This window comes from Falco peregrinus, chromosome 7 (genome assembly GCF_023634155.1).
Source record: "Falco peregrinus isolate bFalPer1 chromosome 7, bFalPer1.pri, whole genome shotgun sequence".
NCBI classification, from domain to species: Eukaryota; Metazoa; Chordata; class Aves; order Falconiformes; family Falconidae; genus Falco; species Falco peregrinus.
Window position 1 is genome coordinate 62,783,025 of NC_073727.1, and position 18,324 is coordinate 62,801,348.

The 18,324-nt window shown below is 39.4% G+C and overlaps 1 protein-coding gene across 1 annotated transcript in view; it reads left to right on the plus strand.

Moving 5' to 3' along the window:
- Nucleotides 1–2,724: 2,724 nt before the first annotated feature.
- Nucleotides 2,725–18,324, plus strand: part of NOL10 (nucleolar protein 10) — a 53,840-nt gene continuing 38,240 nt past the window's right edge. Inside the window, exons 1-12 of the mRNA XM_055810515.1 lie at nt 2,725–2,878; nt 3,346–3,391; nt 4,116–4,214; nt 4,999–5,076; nt 6,946–6,983; nt 10,967–11,103; nt 11,866–11,931; nt 13,365–13,425; nt 13,940–14,025; nt 14,374–14,452; nt 15,663–15,812; nt 18,186–18,252. Coding sequence (XP_055666490.1) covers nt 2,813–2,878; nt 3,346–3,391; nt 4,116–4,214; nt 4,999–5,076; nt 6,946–6,983; nt 10,967–11,103; nt 11,866–11,931; nt 13,365–13,425; nt 13,940–14,025; nt 14,374–14,452; nt 15,663–15,812; nt 18,186–18,252 — 973 coding nt within the window. The 5' untranslated portion in view covers nt 2,725–2,812. The remainder of the gene's footprint in view (nt 2,879–3,345; nt 3,392–4,115; nt 4,215–4,998; nt 5,077–6,945; nt 6,984–10,966; nt 11,104–11,865; nt 11,932–13,364; nt 13,426–13,939; nt 14,026–14,373; nt 14,453–15,662; nt 15,813–18,185; nt 18,253–18,324) is intronic.

An 18,324-nucleotide genomic window follows, 5' to 3' on the forward strand; every position in this document is an offset into this window, starting at 1 on the left:
AATATTTTTCTGTGTACTTTTAAGATCAGTGTGCAAACGACTTCTTTATTATAATTCTGTAGCGGTGTATCTATTTCTTAAATATGTTATTTGGACTACTGGTTAATCACTGTCTCTGTACATTAAGTGCAGCAGAACCTCCCTGATGAATTGCTTTTGTACACTGAACATGAAATGCTGTTTCAATGTGAATGTACGTGGCAACTTGTACTTAACATAATGTATGTATGTGCTGAAGGGGCACTGTGCAGTCGTCATCAGAATCAGTAAAGGTAACATGCAGGTTGCTTATCACCACATTGTTGCACAACACTGCACCACCATGTCTGTCACCAGGTAATGCACATAGCAAATTCTGACAAAAGAATGAAAGAAAAAGCAAGCAAAATGATTTGCTCTTGGTTGAAAGCATCCTGTATCACACCTGTTTTCAGTCAGTATACTTACCTGCTCATCTATGTTCATCTGGATGGAAAATCTGAAAGCATATCATTACTACACACAACAAAGATTCATTATATATGGAAGCAAAATGCTTTGTCAAAGCTTCTCCTGCATTATTTAGATCCGACTTATTTAACTCTGTAGCAAGTGTATCAGGCAGATTTGGCTGCTCTTAAGTTATCTGGATTGAAATGTTAGTAGTTCACATTCTAGTTGATCTTTTCTCCTTTGATTTTCTAAGAAGTCTTAAATGTATGACTGCCCAGGCTCAGATATATCAGCTCTTCCTGAAAACTAAATTTGACTGAAAAGAACAAAAAGTTAATTTCAAGCAACTTGAAATAAAGCACTGTTTACTGCTGTGCAGCCAGAACCTCTGAGTTCTGCCCTTCTTTGTTTGCACTGTGATCAGTTAAATGCATCTACAGAATGGACAAGAAGGTCAGGAATCCTTGTGCAGTCTCACCTAAAGAAAGTTATAGAATTCTCCAGTCTGTAAGAATCTCCAGTGTTTTACACATCTAGGAATTCATTGTAGGTTCAGTCCTCCTGACCCTTCGTAATGCCTTTCGAGGTGCCCTGGAGCATCCTAGTGGTCCTTCAGCTGCTGTTCCAGGATGGCACTGGCCTTCTGCACGGCTTGCATCACACCAACCAACCCCCTGCAGATGTCTGGAAATCCTTAGGGCACCCCGAAGAGCACAAGACCTCGATGTGCGGACACGCGAATTCAACTTTAAATATCTATTAACAGTTAGGGGTGGCCTAAGTGATCAGGCAGTGGAACCTAGGGAGGGTTGGGCTCTCCCCGAAGGCGTCACCTGGTGGCTGCTGCCCTACATTGCTCCTCAGGCTTCGTTAGCTGCATTTACTAGGGGTGAGATTCAGCGGCCTGAGCTTCTAGCGCCACTTGAGGTGTCCTTGCACACCCTGCCTGGCCTCTGAGCTGGAGAATCATAAAATCGTTTAGGTTGGAAGAGACCTAAAAGATCGACTCCAGCTGTTAACCCAGCACTGCCAAGTCCACCACTAAACCATGTCCCTAAGTACCGCATCTACGCGTTTTCTCAACACTTCCACGGATGGTGATTCCACCACCTCCCTGAGCAGCCTGTTCCAATGCTTGACAACCCTTGCAGTGAAGAAACTTTTCCTCATACCCAATCTAAACCTCCCAGGCTCAACTTGAGGCCGTTTCTTCTTGTCCTGTCGCTTGTTACCTGGGAGAAGAGACCGACCCCCACCTGCCCACAGCCTCTCGGGTAGCTGTAGAGAGCGATAAGGTCCTTCCTGACCCTCCTTTTCTCAGGAGACCATGGGTTTTCCATAGGTCTTGTGTCAGCTCCATCTATGTGCCATGGATACCATATGGCATCTCAAACGCCACTAGACAACCTACATTTAAGCAAGTGAAGCCTTAGGTCTCTGAAATGGGGGCTCGGACATCTAAGACCCACATAGGCACCTGTACTCGGGTGCGGCGATCTCCCTCAGCTGTAACGCCCTGTAACACGAACTAGGGTAGAATCCCTGCTAGTCACGATATTGGTATCATCTTTGTTGCGATATATCATCCAGGGAATACCATATGTAAGGCTTACTTATGGTTGGATTCGATGATCTTAAAGGTCTTTTCCAGGCTAAATGATTCTATGGCTCCGTGATTATTTGTAACAGCTTCAGTTTGCATCCTGTACTGGTTATATGCCGTTGTGGTAAGAATTTCGTTGTGATTTTAACTGGTCCTTGAAGATGTACATAGATGGCATATGCATCATTTCAGTCCTTGTTGTTGCTGTTCTAAGTTAGAAACGGAACGGTCAGGAATTTTGCATGTCCCTTCTGCTCTAAAACCAGTGATGCTACAAAGCAATAAACCCGTGTCTTTTTACGGCTGCTGACCAACTAAACCCCGGATTCACTGTTTTCCACAGGTAACGGACACAGTTTGCTGTAGGGTGAGAACATTAACCCTCCCCCACCAGGCCTGCAAAAGCACCTCCTGCTCCGTGGTGACCCGGCGGCGGCCGGCAGGGCACCACAGCCCCGCCACAGCCCCGCCAGGCGGCGGCCCCTGCCCTCGGGCGGCACAAGATGGCTCCGGCCCGCCGAGGGGGGACGCCGCCGCCGCCCGCCGCGCCTGCCGCAGGCGCTTCCCGCGCTAGGAACGGACGGGCGGGGAGACGGGCCGCAGCGAAGCTGTTCCGCGGCGAGCGGCGGCGCTGGCCAGGGGCGGCCACTTCCCTGTGCGGCGGATCGGGCCTGACCCACCAGCAGCCGGTCCGCGCCCGGCCCCGCCGCCGCCAGCCGGAAGCCAGCCGCCTTCCGCTTCCCCTCCGCCCGGGAAGAGGCGGGCCGAGTCGCGGCCATGCAGGTCTCCAGCCTCAACGAGGTGAAGATCTACAGCCTCAGCGCCGGCAGGAGCCTCCCGGAGGTGAGCGGCCGGGCGGCCGGGAGAGGGCCGCCGAGCGGGGCGAGGGGACGCGCTGCCGGGCCGGGCTCCCCTGCGGCCGAGTGGCGGGGTCCCGGGCTGCCCGCCGGCGGCAGGAGGCTCCGGGGGCGTGCGGGGCCCGGCGGCTGGCTGAGCTGCCTCTTCTCCCTGCGGGCTTGTGTTGAGTGTAACTAAAACCATCCGTAAGGATTTCTTAAGCTAAAAATGCGGTTTGAATGCGTGTATGTCTAACTTGTAGGTGTGTTATTCTACGGACCCGTAAAAACCAGGACTGTAAGTTTTCTCGGTGTGGCGTGGTTAAACTCATCAGCAGAAATTTTAAAATAATAAAGAAAAATATTATTAGCGGCCTAATGGACTTATGCTTCCAAGTTGGATAAACTTGTAAGTGATTCTCTGGTTCTTGCATGAATAATCTGCTCAAGACTGATTTATATATTTTCTTACAGTGGCTCTCTGACAGGAAGAAAAGAGCATTACAGAAGAAAGATGTGGGTGAGTTTTCCTGTCTCAGAGTCCTCAGTAATATTCTGCTGCACATATGCAACATGCAAACCCACGGGGAGACAGCTTTAGTAACTGATAGCTCGTATTTTAAAAGCTACAAAATTAAAGATATAAATAGTTACTTCAGCTTTCTGTATAGCTTTATGTGAATAAAGTATTACCAGTATTGTTTTAAATTCAGACATTAAATATCAGGGTTGTAGATGATGAATTCCATGTATAGCTTATGGTAAAGTCTGACTATAAACTCCTCATATATATATATGCTAATCCTACAGTGCAAGAGCATTGTCATTTTAGCTTAAACTTGTTATACAAAATATATATGTACCATAGGATGCGTTGTACAAGGAACTCAACCAAAGAATAAGTGCATAGAGTTAGTAGGAGGATGTAGTACATCATACAACATCTTAGTTGTGTGAAATATATGATGAATATTTGCTACTACGTTATGTAATAGCTGGTTGTGTAGTTATCTCTGAATAGGCATTTATTTCGCGTGGAGGTAGTGTGCTTTTCAGGATTAACAGACTGTATTAATCTGCTTGAAACATGTCAATTATACTTGAAAAAATCTTTATACTTGAAAAGATATTAAGAGATATTTCCTATACTCAATTAACTCAACATGCTTCCGTAAGAAACTATTACATTTTTTTGGACCGATACAGTTGTGCTACCATTGCAAAACGTTTTTTTTTCTTTATAGATATTCGTAGAAGAATTGAACTTATTCAAGACTTTGAAATGCCCACGGTCAGCACAAAGATTAAGGTATCAAGAGATGGACAGTATATTATGGCAGCTGGTGAGTTAATGAAGTGAGTCTCTAGCAGAGGTCAAAAATGCTAGAAAATCTTGATTGCAGAATGACAGTATTTCAAATAGAATTGATGGGTTCATTTATAAGTGGAGCATTGAACAGAGATTTGGAAGCTTAAGATGTGATACAGTGGTTGTCTTGGTAGCAGTATTGTGAAATACTTCCTTTTAGAATACAGATGTTCTTAAATCATGAAACAGTTTGGGTTGGAACGGACTGTTGACAATCACCTAGTCCAACCACTCTACCACCAGGGGTTTGTAATTCAATTAAAAATGAAATTGTTTATAATACAGTTTAAAACTAATTTCTTAATTATTTTTATTGTACGTACAGAAATTTGCTTTAAATAACTTTTGAACATCATTGTTCGAGTATTGTTTTAAAGGATGGAGGATAATGCTATGCTTTATAACTGTGAAAGGAGGATCTAACCATGAATACTTTAGTAGGTGTTAATAGCATAAGGAGACTTGCTCTTTCAGACTGACTGGAAGGTATTATTAAAATCTGTATGATGTATCTGGTAATCAGAAGAACCTATGTACAAGCAGGGTGCTTTCAGGCACCAAAGACAAAACTCAGGCCGTAAGGTTATGTTACTGAGGGTCATGTTTTTCCAGTCACAGAGACTTTGGTAAGATCAGAATAATTACAGTGAAATGCAGTAAAGCCTGTATATGTAAGACATTATATTAAAAAAAAAAAAAGAGCTTTAATGTTATCTTTTTGTTTATTTTTTTTACTAAAGATCGAATTATTCTTTCAGGAACTTACAAGCCAAGGGTCCGCTGTTATGATACCTATCAGTTATCCCAGAAATTTGAAAGGTGCTTAGATTCTGAAGGTTAGTATAAGCTATGGCTGTTAGCACAGGATATCTTTCATATATAATTCAGTTCGGATTCAAGTAGAAATCTCCCTCGCTGCGCTGAGGAGACAGAATGTATTTTGAGAGAACACAAGAATCTAGATTAAAACATCACCTGGTCTTTTATCTCTGTTTTTCCCTTCTCCTCCTCCTTCACCATTCTTTACTCTTTTGGAGTGGCGTCAAGAATGTAAGATTTACCTTGAGCCAGTAAGTGTGGGGCTCAGAGTGAGCGTGGCTGAAGTCTGTCCTCTGTGCAGGGAATGTGATGTGGGTATGATGGCTGGGTAGTGGCCAGATCTCCCTTCTTTCCCCTTCTGTGAAGCAGTAAGGTGGGAGAAGGTACTGTGCTTGCATTGTCGTTACTGAAATGAGTTCTCACTCTTTTCTCTCTGTAGCCCAAGCTCAGTAGGTGAATTACAGGGTAAAGAGAATTCCCTGAGAATGGGTTGCTTTGTTTGTTTGGTTTGGTTTTTTGTTTGTTTTCTTGGAAACAAGATACTTAAGGGTAGGTGGCATCATCACCAAGGCCCTAATTACAACTTGTTTGCTACTCATTTGGAGGGAGAACAACTGTGGTGTGGCAACCAAGGAGCCATCTAGACAATGAGAAAGGGAGAATCTGCTGGCAGTTAGATGAGGGGAGGAGGTCAGAGCTGCTGTGGCTCTGAGTTTTGAGGTGCATAGATTTGGAGAGCAGTGGGGTTTTTTTGGGGGGGGTGGTGGTTTGGTTGTTTTGGTTTGGTTTTTGTTAGAAGTCTGATGGGTGAAAACTGGGATACAGGGGTGACCAAAGCAATGAGGGTATGAGCACAGAGTGGCAGAAGTCCTAAATCATCACGGAAGAATGAAACGGGTTTAACTGTGGTGTATGTGAAAGTGATGTGAAAAATAAAAATTAAGAACGGCTAAATTAGGTCAGGAAAAGTGCAGTAGAGCATGATGGTGTTTCTTTACCCTGTGTGTCAGGACTACAAGGAGTAACATAAGGTGAAGGGACAGTGCTACAACATAGCAAGAGGGGAGGTGGTATGGGCAGGGTTCAGAGAGGCTGCAGAGAGGAAGGTATGGCAAGAGTGAGACCCACTTTAGAAGAGTAGGAATCATTGTAATAGTAAATGCTTGCTGGTGATTAGAGCTTAAAGAACATTTTTTGGAACTGGCATCTTACTAGATTGCGAAAGTATGTTTAATTTGAAATGTAGCAAAGAGTCACTTCAGGTAACGTTTAAATGAGCTACTTCATTTAAATGGAACCAATTTAGATGAAGCAGCTACTCCCTAATGTTCCCAACCCAGCTCATTTAAAACTAGGCAAAGTTCAATATGTTGTAGTGTTTAGCAGGGATAGTAGCTTCCAAATCTGTGATATTTTTTGAGCCTTAAAACTTGTGAGAAAGTGCTGACCCCTTAGAAGGATTGTACATGCAGGTTTGTGCATAGTGTGTCTAAACTAGTGTCATTTTTTTTAATCATGTTTGATGGATTACATGATGTGGTCCATGGACCACACACTCACTGAAAACCATTTGATTAGGTCTTCCCCAGCCAATAAATACATGGTCGAGCGTTGTGTTGAGGAACATGTCAAGTACACAAGAATGATAAAAAGATTACAGGATGCTTCATATGTTTCTAAAGTTTTAGAAAACTACACTATTTTGCAAATAAAGTTATATAATTAAAGATTTTATCACAATGTCTGCATTATGCATTGACACCTGTGGGGAATACTTATATGACTAAAGGTTAGCACCAATGTAAATATTTTCGGGATTTACGCCAATGTTTGCAAATAAGTTTGCTGACCTAGTTGACTTAAAATTCTCTTGCTCTCTCCTCTAGTGGTTACGTTTGAGATTTTATCAGATGATTACTCAAAGGTATGTTTAATGTTTTCAATGTATAAATGAAAAAATTGTTTAATATGTATATTAAAATGCATTTTCATATATAGTAAAGGCAGTCAACACAACTTTCAGAGTAGAAGAATTTTTGTTTCAGGAATTGTTAACAGGATAAACATTTTTTGTACATTCAAAATGTTGTTTCTGTGTCTCTTTGTATTATAATTTGCCTTACCACTTTTAAAGTCTTCTGTCTGTAGGGAAAAACTTCAAATAATGATCTGGCCTACAAACAAAATAATGTGAAAAACGGAATTAGGTGTTTTTTCTAGGGTAATGTTAAGTCGTAATCCTTTGTGACAAGTCATAAGCTGTTACACCATTTTTGAGAGGTGGGATAGCTATAGGTAAGTCAGTAGCCTGATTTGTCAGTGTTGTTGTAGCTGTGATTAGCATAAGTATATGAATGAGGCAAAGATTGTGGAGGGGAGTAAATATTTTGGGGTTTTGTTTGTGTGTTGTTTTGTTTGTGTTTTTTTTTTTTTTTAAATGAATAGCTGTACCTGGAGGAAACAGTTGAGTTCTTAGGACCATCAGCTCTTTTTCAGGCCCAATTCAGTTACTGCTTCTAATGCTATTTAACACCTAGCTTGTTTCTTCAGCTGTAACAGTTGGTGTAATAAAAGGTGTTACTTCTTTCTGTAAATTTTGCTTTTCTGATTCATCAAAGTATTGTTTCAAATTAAACATTAAATTTAAGCATACAATTTTGCTGATTTCATTAGGACAAGCTGTTGTTTTTTGGTGTGTTTTTTTTTTTGTTTGTTTGTTTTGTTAAGTATTTATTTTAATACTTTTTTCTGAGAAGAGACCTTAGCATTTCTGGTACAGGTTTGTTTCAATAAATTTTACTGTTTGATGAGAGACATTATCATCTAGCCTTCTGTCTTTAGTCTTTTCAAAAAATTTTCCAGTGAGATTTCCAAGAATGTGTCTGAATTCAAGTAGCAGAAGGCAGTAACTGGGACAGTATAATAGCCTCCCACTTAGCTGTCTGAGGGAGGTTGTTTCTGGTAATACAGGCCAAACAGTTATTTGGGAGACTGAGGAACACATTGTGTTCACAAATTTGTTTCTGACTGGTTACAAACGGTAAGGCTTGTGTGTGTGTTCAGCTGAAATTGGTACTCTATTTCGGACTGAAGCCCTGCTTTCAGTCCTTAATACAACCTTATGTTTAATTTGATTTTCCGAAAACTTACAAATCATTAGAAAGAAAACTTAATTTCAGGAAGCTGTCATAATGTTTTGATCATGTTAGAAAAAGGGAACATTGAGGAATTACATTTGAAATTCTTAGAATCATAAAAATATTGATTGGAAGGGGATCTTCAGGCGTCCTTTAATGCTTGAACAGGACTGTCAAAAACTGCAAGCATATGGTGGTTCCACAAATTCACTGAATAACTTGTTGTAATGCTGTACTACCTCGTTGTAAAGAATTTTTCCTTCCTGTCCAACCTGCCCGTGAAAATCTGAAATTTTCACTGTTGCTATGGCAAAGGGTTTGACTTGTCATTCTTGTAACTGCACCTCATTTGCTGGCTGCTATTAGGTTATCCTGCAGGGTGCTCTTTGCCTGACTAAACAAGCTAAGGTTCTCCCAGCCTCTCCTTCTTTTGTACATTTTGTGTTCTGCCCCAAACAAAACATTTGTTTGTCTTGGTAGCCCTTTTGATGTTCTCAACATCTCTCTTGAATTGGGGGCCCCAAAACTGGACACACTGCCTCATGCTTTGGTAGCACAAGGAAAACAGCTTCTCTCCAGTTTGCTCCCACTGTCTCTGTAATGTTGCCTTTTGAGGCTTATTTGCATTTTCACAGTGAGAGCACACTGTTAGCTTTTGGTTATACTGGTATCCATAAAGCCAGTTACACTTCTCTCATAAGTTGTAGTCTTGGACTGAGCTTCAGACTTAGGAGAGAGTGGTATCTTTTTTTTCTTTCACAGCCTTTTGCAAAAAGACCTGTATTTCTGATTGGTATTTTTGCCACACACTGGCAGCTATGCTTTTGCTACCCTCAGGTTGAAGTTTTCTGGCAGTGACCAAAATCAATTTAGTATGAAGGAAAGACAAACATGATTTACAGTAAGTTGTATGCACTGCTAATGACAGAGGACACAAATCTCTTCAAGTTCAATATTGTAGAAATTTATCTTAAAGTTGAAAATTACTAGAGGTAAAGCGATCACAAGCAGAACATCTGGTTGGTTTTGGCAGCTATCAAAAACTTTGTAAAATATCTTTGGAGCTAGAGCAGGTGAGAAGAAAATTCACTTTTGTCCTTGAAAGCAAACTGCATCTTCTCTCTTTCCTGGTACTAAGTTTTTGGTGGCTTACTGGTAGTGAACTAAGAGAATGTGATATGATTTAATTTTGTGTTCTCATAGTTCATGTAGCTTCTGTACTGCATGAAGATGCAGGCATTTCTTCTATAATGATGACAGAGAAAAGATTTGATCTGGGCATTGTTTCAAACAAGTAAGTAAAGAGCTTTGCTTGTTGTAAATCTCCAGTTAAAAGCGTAAAGGCATTAAGCATGCAAAGGATTGATTGGGATGCAAATTAAAAAGATCATTGTACAACGCCAACTGTGCAGCTGCATCGGTAATCTCGTATGAAATCATAGTTACGGGGACAGGTTGCCCAGAGAAGCTGTGGATGCCCCATCCCTGGAAGTGTCCAAGGCCAGGCTGGATGGAGCTCTGAGCAGCCTGGTCTAGTGGAAGGTGACCCTGCCCATGGCAGGGGGTTTCTTTACAGAAAACTATTCTGTAATTCTGAAAGATGATACTCTACTTGGTCTTGGACTAAGGTGAGTGAGTCCGTGGATAAATGTTGAAACACTAGGGTTTCTGGTATTAGAAAAAGCAGAATTAAGGGAGGACTTAATGGTATATAGGCATGAAGTACTAGCCAAGGTCAGTCTGTGTCTTGTAAGGGAGGAATATACAGATATGTAAATAAAGACAACAGATTTAAAATAACTTTTGTACCTCGCATTTCTTGAGGTTCTCATCCATATTTGCATTGGTAACAATATAGTCCAGCAGTAGGAAATGTAGAGTCTTCAATGGTCTACTACTTCTAGAAGATGCATGGACTATACAGGTTTGAAACTAAACTAGCACTCTTTTCTAATCTAAGCTAAATAGAGATGGGGCTCAGAGTCAAGAGTTAGCCTGAGATTATCTATACAGTTTCAGTTTGTATGCATTGTGGCATGAGTTTGGATCAGGCCACCTGTTTCTTCATCACACAGTGCTTGGGTGTGGTTTGAGGTACAGCATGAGTGTAACGGATGGTGTGGATGATGCTGTCTCTGGAGTGGGAAGAATTCCTTCATATGATTTGAGTTGTGCCATGTTAACTTGCCATCAGGACTATAGGGGCAGGTTCTGGCCTATTTTATTTACTACTAGTTAGCCTAGTAATTCCTCCCTGCGGGGTTTTGCAGGACTGAGATGTTTGTCTCAGTTTCAGAAAGAAACAACGTGCTTATTCAGTTGGCAAACAACAACAACAAAAAAAGCACAGAGGTCGTTGGTGTCATTATTGGAATGCTGCCATGCGTCAGGACATTCATGTGCTTAGTACCTATGAACATATTGATGTCTGCATGGCATTGTACCTGGAAGAAGTTAACTGTCAGAAGTATAGGTGTTAATTCTGGTGCAGCAGAACACTGAGATGGCTATACTGCTTCTGGTTGCAGAGTCACTTTCAGGATGTCGCATATACTCTTGTGAATATTCATTTAATGTTTATTAATAAAGCTTTTTGCTGTGGCTAATGAGAATGATGAAGCAGTAGTCGATTCTGTCTTTTTAATAGAAATGGTTTGAATGAGTTGTGATAAACTTGTCTGTGAACTTGAAAAAAATCACTGTAAGACAAAGACAAATTGCGGAGCTTGTCAGCTTCTGTATGTTTCAGTGCTTTCTATTTTCTTTTCAGATTGTCTTCTTGCAGTGTGGTAGATTTGTGGAGTTTCATTCGCAACATGGCCATTACTACAAGACAAGAATACCAAAATTTGGTAGAGATTTCTCTTATCACTATCCATCATGTGACCTGTATTTTGTAGGAGCAAGGTATTGATCAAGTGCATTACTTTGTTTCACTTTTCTAGCAACGTTTTCCAGGAATAAAATGAACAATGAAATACCAGAAAAGTTAAAAATTGGAAGAAATGGCAGTTCCTTCCAATTTAATAACTGAGACTGTTTGTGAAGAGTAGAAAATATGGGAAGACTAATATAAATTCAGTTGCTTGTACTGTTTTAATACTTTTTTTCCCTTTGATTCTTAAACTGGGTACATTATATGTTAGCAAATTTGTTACAAAAAAATCTCAATTCAGTGTACTGTTTTAAAAAGTGATTAGCATCTAAGTGAGGGAAGTTAAGTAACTTTTTCTATCCTGGTTGGTGTTTTGTTGCTGTTAAAATGTGAGTCAAATCACATATAATTAGTTGAGTTTGTGAGAAATCATAGTAAAAATAAAATGAGGTCTTCAGGATTTCATACAAAGTAAGTAGCAATTTAAGATATAACATAAATCATAGGAAACTGAAAGATCCTAAAAAAGGAATTAATGCTTCTTTTCCCTGGAAAAAGAATAATTGGTAGGATATTGCAGTGTAATAAATATCTTTGGTGAACATGCACATTTTTCTCTGTATTTTTAACACTGAAGGACAGATTTGTCTTAGTTTTTAGGTTGTGAAACCTGAAAATTTTATATTTAAAAACTCCTGTTGACAGCCTGATTTTACTATAACTTCTCTAAATTTGCAGCAGTATTTTTCAGTATTTGTAAGAGAAAAGAGTAATTTTGAATTTTTCCATTGTAGTTCTGAAGTATACAGGCTGAATCTGGAACAAGGAAGGTTTCTGAACTCCCTGCAAACTGACGCTTCGTAAGTTATCTGTAATGCATGACGTCTATCTGTCGTCTTTCCACCAGGTGGAAGCAAACGACTAGCATGCTCTCCATCAGTACTGTATCTCAATGCTGCCCAAACATCTTGTTGTGTTAAAAAGGAGCATACGCCGAGCCTGAGCCTCATTTTATGTTCTGTAATTCTTTGTTCTAGTTTTTATGTTTTAATTGAGTTTTCTTTTGTGGATATTTTAAAATTACTTAATATGGACTTGTAATAGGTATTATATAACTTGATCTTAAGAGCATTTCATTAAAACTTTGCCATTATTGCTCAATTTAGCCATCATATAGAGATCTACCCACAGGGTATGTACTTTCCCAGACATGTCTTTGTCCTTCTGCTCTTGGAGTAGCCCAAACAGAATTTTTATATCTCCAGCATGTGTCTGATTCTTTTGAAAACCCTACCAGAGCAGGAGCTGGGCTGCTTTAATGTGGGGAGAAGCAGATGAGAAGAACAGACTCACCTCGATAAAATGTCTAGTTGGTGGGCAACAGCTGGTGTTCAGTGGGTAGGATGGCTTAATGGACAAAGCAGTATTTGGGAAGGCACAATACAGAAACTGAGCAGCAGGAAAAAAATAAAAAAGGTGGGAAAATCCTGGAGTGGAAGAGCTAAAGGTGTAGTGTAAAATCTGAATTACACAGGTGAGACTTGAAGTTGGGAAAAGTTGTGAGGTGGGGAGTTGGATGAGTTACAGAATTAGAGGTGGAGGGCTTTGAATGGAAGAAGTTGGAGAGTACTGGGACGAGTGGTGTGTAAGGGCAAATATTTATACTTTGGAAGAACTGTTGGAGAAATACAGGACTCTGTTGAGAAATATGGTACTTGAGTGAGGGAGGGGAAGACAGGCCATTCATCAGAGTATGTGGTAGATGTAAGCTTGAGAACATAAGTATTTGGGAAGGCCTTTTGCCGTAATTGAGTTGTTTAAGAATATAATGGAACAGAGCAATATGGCAAGGCTTGGTGGTAGGTGTGGGCAGAGAAATGCAGAAGCATTCAGGTTGGAGAGAACCTCAGAGCCCAGCTTCCTGCTGAAGACGTAATCACACTGAATTCTGATGAGTTTTCCCAGGGGGGGTCTTAAAAACTCCAAGGATGGAAATTCCACATCTTCTGTGGGCAACCTGTTCCAGTGCTTAATTATTTGCATAACATTAAAATACTTTCCTTGCATCTGGTTGGAACCTTACCTGTTTCAAGTAACCAGCGCTGTCTCTGATGGCTCCAAATTTTTGGTCAGCCTCTCAGAGTATAGGAGGGTGCTATTAAAGCAACCAGTCCCTCCCTAGGGCCAGCTTTTGCTTTTCCAGGCTGAGCATTAGGGTACATGATTACAGGAATCTTTTTAGTTGTGTTAAATTATTCTGAGGTCATTAAACTTACTCTTTTTTCTGTTTTAGAGAGAGTAATGTCTGTGACATAAATCCTGTACACTTCTTGTTCGCTATGGGGACGGCTGAGGTAAATGTTTGCATTCCTTATATAAAAAGGGCAGTATTGTGTGTTTCTTTTTTTATATTAGTTTGCCTGAGGATAAGAAGAAATCATGACAGGAACTTAATTAATCAATTTGATCTCATCTGCTAAGTATAGATCCATTAAATAAGGTGACTTTTTAGAGAATAGTGCAAATACAATTTCTGAGCTACCTTGGTTGCTGAGATGCTTGAGATTTAGCAGGTAGGAGAGAAAATAATGTTACCTTGCTATGCAGTACAGCTGTCTGTAGAAATTAGCTAGCATGTGTACCCTATTATCTTCAGAAATTTAGTGTTAGTGATTTTGATTGAGGTCACATTTTTTAAAAATACCAGTGAAATCTGTGGAGCTTGTATGCTATTAGAACAATTCATGTCAACTTGGGGAACTTGGTTAATTTTTCATAGATTAATTCATAATTTTCTTTAAACACTTTCAGAATACCAGACTTCTGTTGGATAAGCTTGAAATACTTTTTTTTTTTTAAACTGTTTAGGGTAAAGTGGAATGCTGGGATCCTAGAACTAGAAATCGAGTTGGTGTGTTGGACTGTGCTTTAAGCAGTGTGACAGCAGATGCAGAGTGAGTAAAGGCTACCTTTCAAAGTGTGTTCTTCTGTTTCTTTCAGAAGTTTTGCATTTAGGAACAGATCCCACTTTGCATTAAAATGGCCTGCCCAAGGTCTGGTCTTGTTGCTGGTGTGAATAAAGGGTTTTCTTAGTCATAAAGGAGTCTCTTACTGATCTGAGTACTAGTGGCTACTTCTCTATACAACCACAAGTTGTGGATGTAAACAATGCAGCTTTTTGAAGTAGTATTTCTGAGTGATATCTGTAAATTAATTTTAATTAATTAGCTATTTTTAACATTTCAAAATTATTTGCAGCCTTTATTGAAAGAATGTCTAACTATAAGCATCATGCTTTGCAGGATAGATGGTTTACCATCTGTTTCAGCCCTGAAGTTTGATGGAGCTTTGAATATGGCTGTTGGAACAACTACTGGGCAGGTAGGCTTAACTTCATCTACAGCAGTTCTTAGGAGTTCTTGCAATTGCCAGTCCAAGTATATCATACATTGAGTGCACTTATTGTAATGTTAATATCTATTAACACAAATTATTATTAAGAGTGTAAATTATATGTATAGAGAAGTAATAGTCATTCTTAAACTGCAAATTAATTTTGTCAAATGGTCTTGCTCTTTAGAACACTATAGGGACCACTTAAAGTCATCACAACCTACATAACTAGATAACTTCCAATTCTGTAGTTTCCTTATGACTTCAGTCAAGTATGCGGGGATGTTGCTGCTTTTTGAGACTATCAGTACCATCTCAATGCAACATATGCTCTCAGTTATCTTGATGGTGGCCAGAGAAGCAGAAGTGATTGTCTTTCAACTATTGTTTTTACTGTCTTATCTTTCTATAAAGCAGCACTTATATTCATTGATTCATTGTTGCCATCATATTTATAAAATGATGGTGGGGGGTCGGGGGTTCTGCCTTCATCAGTCTTTTCATGGGTTTGGAAAACTAGCCTGTCAAGAGCAAGTATGTATGTAAGAGTTGTATTTACAATAATGTTAGCATACGTACCAGGCAAGTTTTATTGGAGATTATACTTTTTTATTAAACAAACCAGTAATATTTTTTTCCCCAAAATTATTAGTATTCACACTTTGTGTATGAAAGATTCAAGCAAGGTCTCTTAAGTTCCATAGGAAACTCTGGAGATAAAAATGCAGGTTTCTGGAAGACAGGGCCTGTATTTTCTACCTTCTTTAACATAAAAAATTACATTCTGTGGGGTTTCATTGAGTGGAAGTGTTACTGAATGTGGAAGGGGGTCTGAAAATTCAAATCTTGTGAGAACAGCACAAGGACCTGAAAGTGAAATATTAGTAATTAAAAAATGCTAACAGCCTTTAAAATGGCTCATTTTCCCAATAGGAATAAAAAATACTTTAGAAGCTCTTAAATTTGCTCTTAATTTTTCTAGGCTGAAGCATGCTGAGGTTAAAATATACTGCCAGATTAAACTAGGCTCACTTAATAAACTATTTTCAGAAATTAAAATGATTTCTTTTATGTAAATTCTGTCCGTGTATTTCAGTAAAACATCTCAAGTTTAGTTAAGTCTTCAGTGAAGATCTGATGTGCATGACTTCCTCTTAGCATTACAATATTGTAAATTTAATCCCTTTTATTCTTCAAGGTTTTATTATATGATCTCCGGTCTAGTAATCCATTAATAGTCAAAGATCACCACTATGGCCTGCCTATTAAGTCAATTCAGTTTCAGCATCAGTTGGATTTAATTATCTCTGCAGATTCTCGAATCATAAAAATGTGGAACAAAGATACGGTAAGTGTTTTTTTGTTGCTGCATTCAAATTTTCTAATTTTTACTTCCTTTTTGTTATGTTTTTTTTCATGCAGCTTGAATAACAAAGCTGAAATTCAGTGTAGGAAGTTGAATTTTTAATATGTCCTAATTTACATAACACTTTGTCCAGTCTGACTAAATAAACCAGCATCTGGGAAGTTATTCAACCGCCTGTCAGGTAAAAGATACAATGTCAGTTATTTTTTTTAGCTGTTTGTACATGTCTGCCTCAGATGCTCCTTTCAATAGAAGGGTTTAAACATGAAAGGTACTACCTTAGCCATTGCCCTGGTTTGTGTATTTCTCACAGTATGCTTGAATACATCCATTTGCAAATTTTCATCAGAGAAAAAATGGTCATTCCAATTCCCTGCTCAAAGCAGGGCTAACTTGAAAGGTAGGTCAGTTAGTTTATGACCTATTAAAATCAGGTGCTTCCTATTTTCATAGAAACCTATTTGGAGATTGAAGCAGATACTATGCCTAGATCCAAATCAAAATGTGTATTATGCTGTAATGGGTTATGTTGCAGTAGGCAATGGCTTATCTCTGCCTTTTGCACCTTTGTGTGAAATGGAAATCTCTAATTTTCGTAACACTTCCTTTCATTACATTATACAGTTCTTTTTCTTATCTTTCTGTCAGTGAAGCTTGCACAAAATGTTACCCCATAGGTTCATAGTAATACTGCTGTAACTTGGTTTGGTTTGCGGGGCTAACTTTAGTCATTGTATTTTAGAAGGACTGAAAAACGTGCACCATCTGTACTTTTCTAGCTTTATAGTGAAACATACCAAGAACAGTTGTAGTAGTTCAGAGGCCCTTTTTTCTGACTATTTCAGGCAGTCATTTCTCTATTGTTTTGCTTCTTCATAAACTTTCAACAGCCTCTTTTATTTTTTCTGTGATCGCAAGCGGTTTTTTGCAAGCTCCTCTGCAGTTATTTTTTATTGTTTAAAAGAACAAATACATTATTGGTTGTTATTTAAAACATCTGCAGTGGCTGCTCTCCATTTTTCCTAGGTGTATATATATTTCCCTCATTGAGAGTGAAACACTGTAAGGTTTGTCAGGTGGCCTCTGCAGTGGGAAAAGGGAGGGTTTCTTACTGCTGGAAGGCAAAGATAGCTTTGGACTCTTTCCTAGAGTATGTTCCAGCTGGCTCCACCTCTCCCAGATGTTGGTTCCTGACTATCTCTGGCTGGGAACCAACTGCAGAGGCAGACTGTGGGGTGGAGAGCATATGGCTTTGATACCAGAATAGCCCCATGCTGAGACGTGCCTTGGGGTGGGGAGCATGAGGCTTTTGTCTGCTAAGACCGGGGTGGGGGAGGACTCTTATTAATCATCGGGGAGAGACCAGAGGTGGGTGGGGTAACAGCATGTAACTGGGAGGGAAAGGAAGGGCCCAGAAAGGTAGGTGGGATTGCTGCAGGGAAAGAAAGAAGAGGAATAGGATCAAAATTTGCTCTGTTCCTGTCCCTCATTTAGAACAGTGTAGGCATGTACTCTCATGCTTTGGATTCTGTGGCCCAGTTCTTAGAGACTCTTCCTTTACTGGCTGTCTTGTGTGTTGGCTTATAAGAGCACCTGTATTTTGTCTGGGTTTTTCAGACTCTGTTCCAATTCTTATTTTTTTCAGAATGTTGTTTCCTGCTTTTACCTCTTTCTTAAATAACCTTTATAACTTCAATTCTGATCTAAGCTAGATACCACTGGATGCTTTTACTACTTTTATATTTAGACCTCTTTAATACTGAGTTTATAAATTATAAACAAAGTGCTGAGCTATATTTCCTTTCATGTAGATGTGAGCAAGGTGGAGGAACCGAGCTCCAGAATAAAGTTCTACTTCCAGTCCATCATTTCAGCTAATGGTACTTACTAAAATTGAATTTGGTAGTTTTAAATAATTTTGAGTTGAACAAACTGAGGGTTACACTGCCAATGTGCCCAGAACCTATGGACCTTACCCCCCACCTTTTGCATAAAATAAAGTAAATCTAGCACATATATTTTCAACACAGAAGTGAGTTGAAAAGTTAGAGGTGCCACTGTACATTGCTGTGTCTTCAATAAATAGTAGGCTACGCTTCCTTCTAAGAGATCAGATCAGAGGCAAAATACAACATTGAGTTCTTTGTGTTGTGTTCAGATCCTTTAATAACATTTTATTAATGTTATTACATATATATATGACATTATATAAAAATATATACATAAACAGCAAAATCTGTTCCATCTTTATTCCATCTATTTCTTAGATTCTATAATGGCTATTCTTAATGTTTAGATTTCCTAAATTTAATTATATTGTTTGGAGTTCTTTATGTTTTCTTCCTGTAATTTCAGGGGAAGATATTTACTTCAATGGAGCCAGAACATGATATCAATGATGTCTGCCTGTATCCAAACTCAGGTAGGTTAGATATATTAATGCCTTAACACAAGCTTTCCCTCATTGAACTTAACCCAAGCTGTGGTCTTGTTT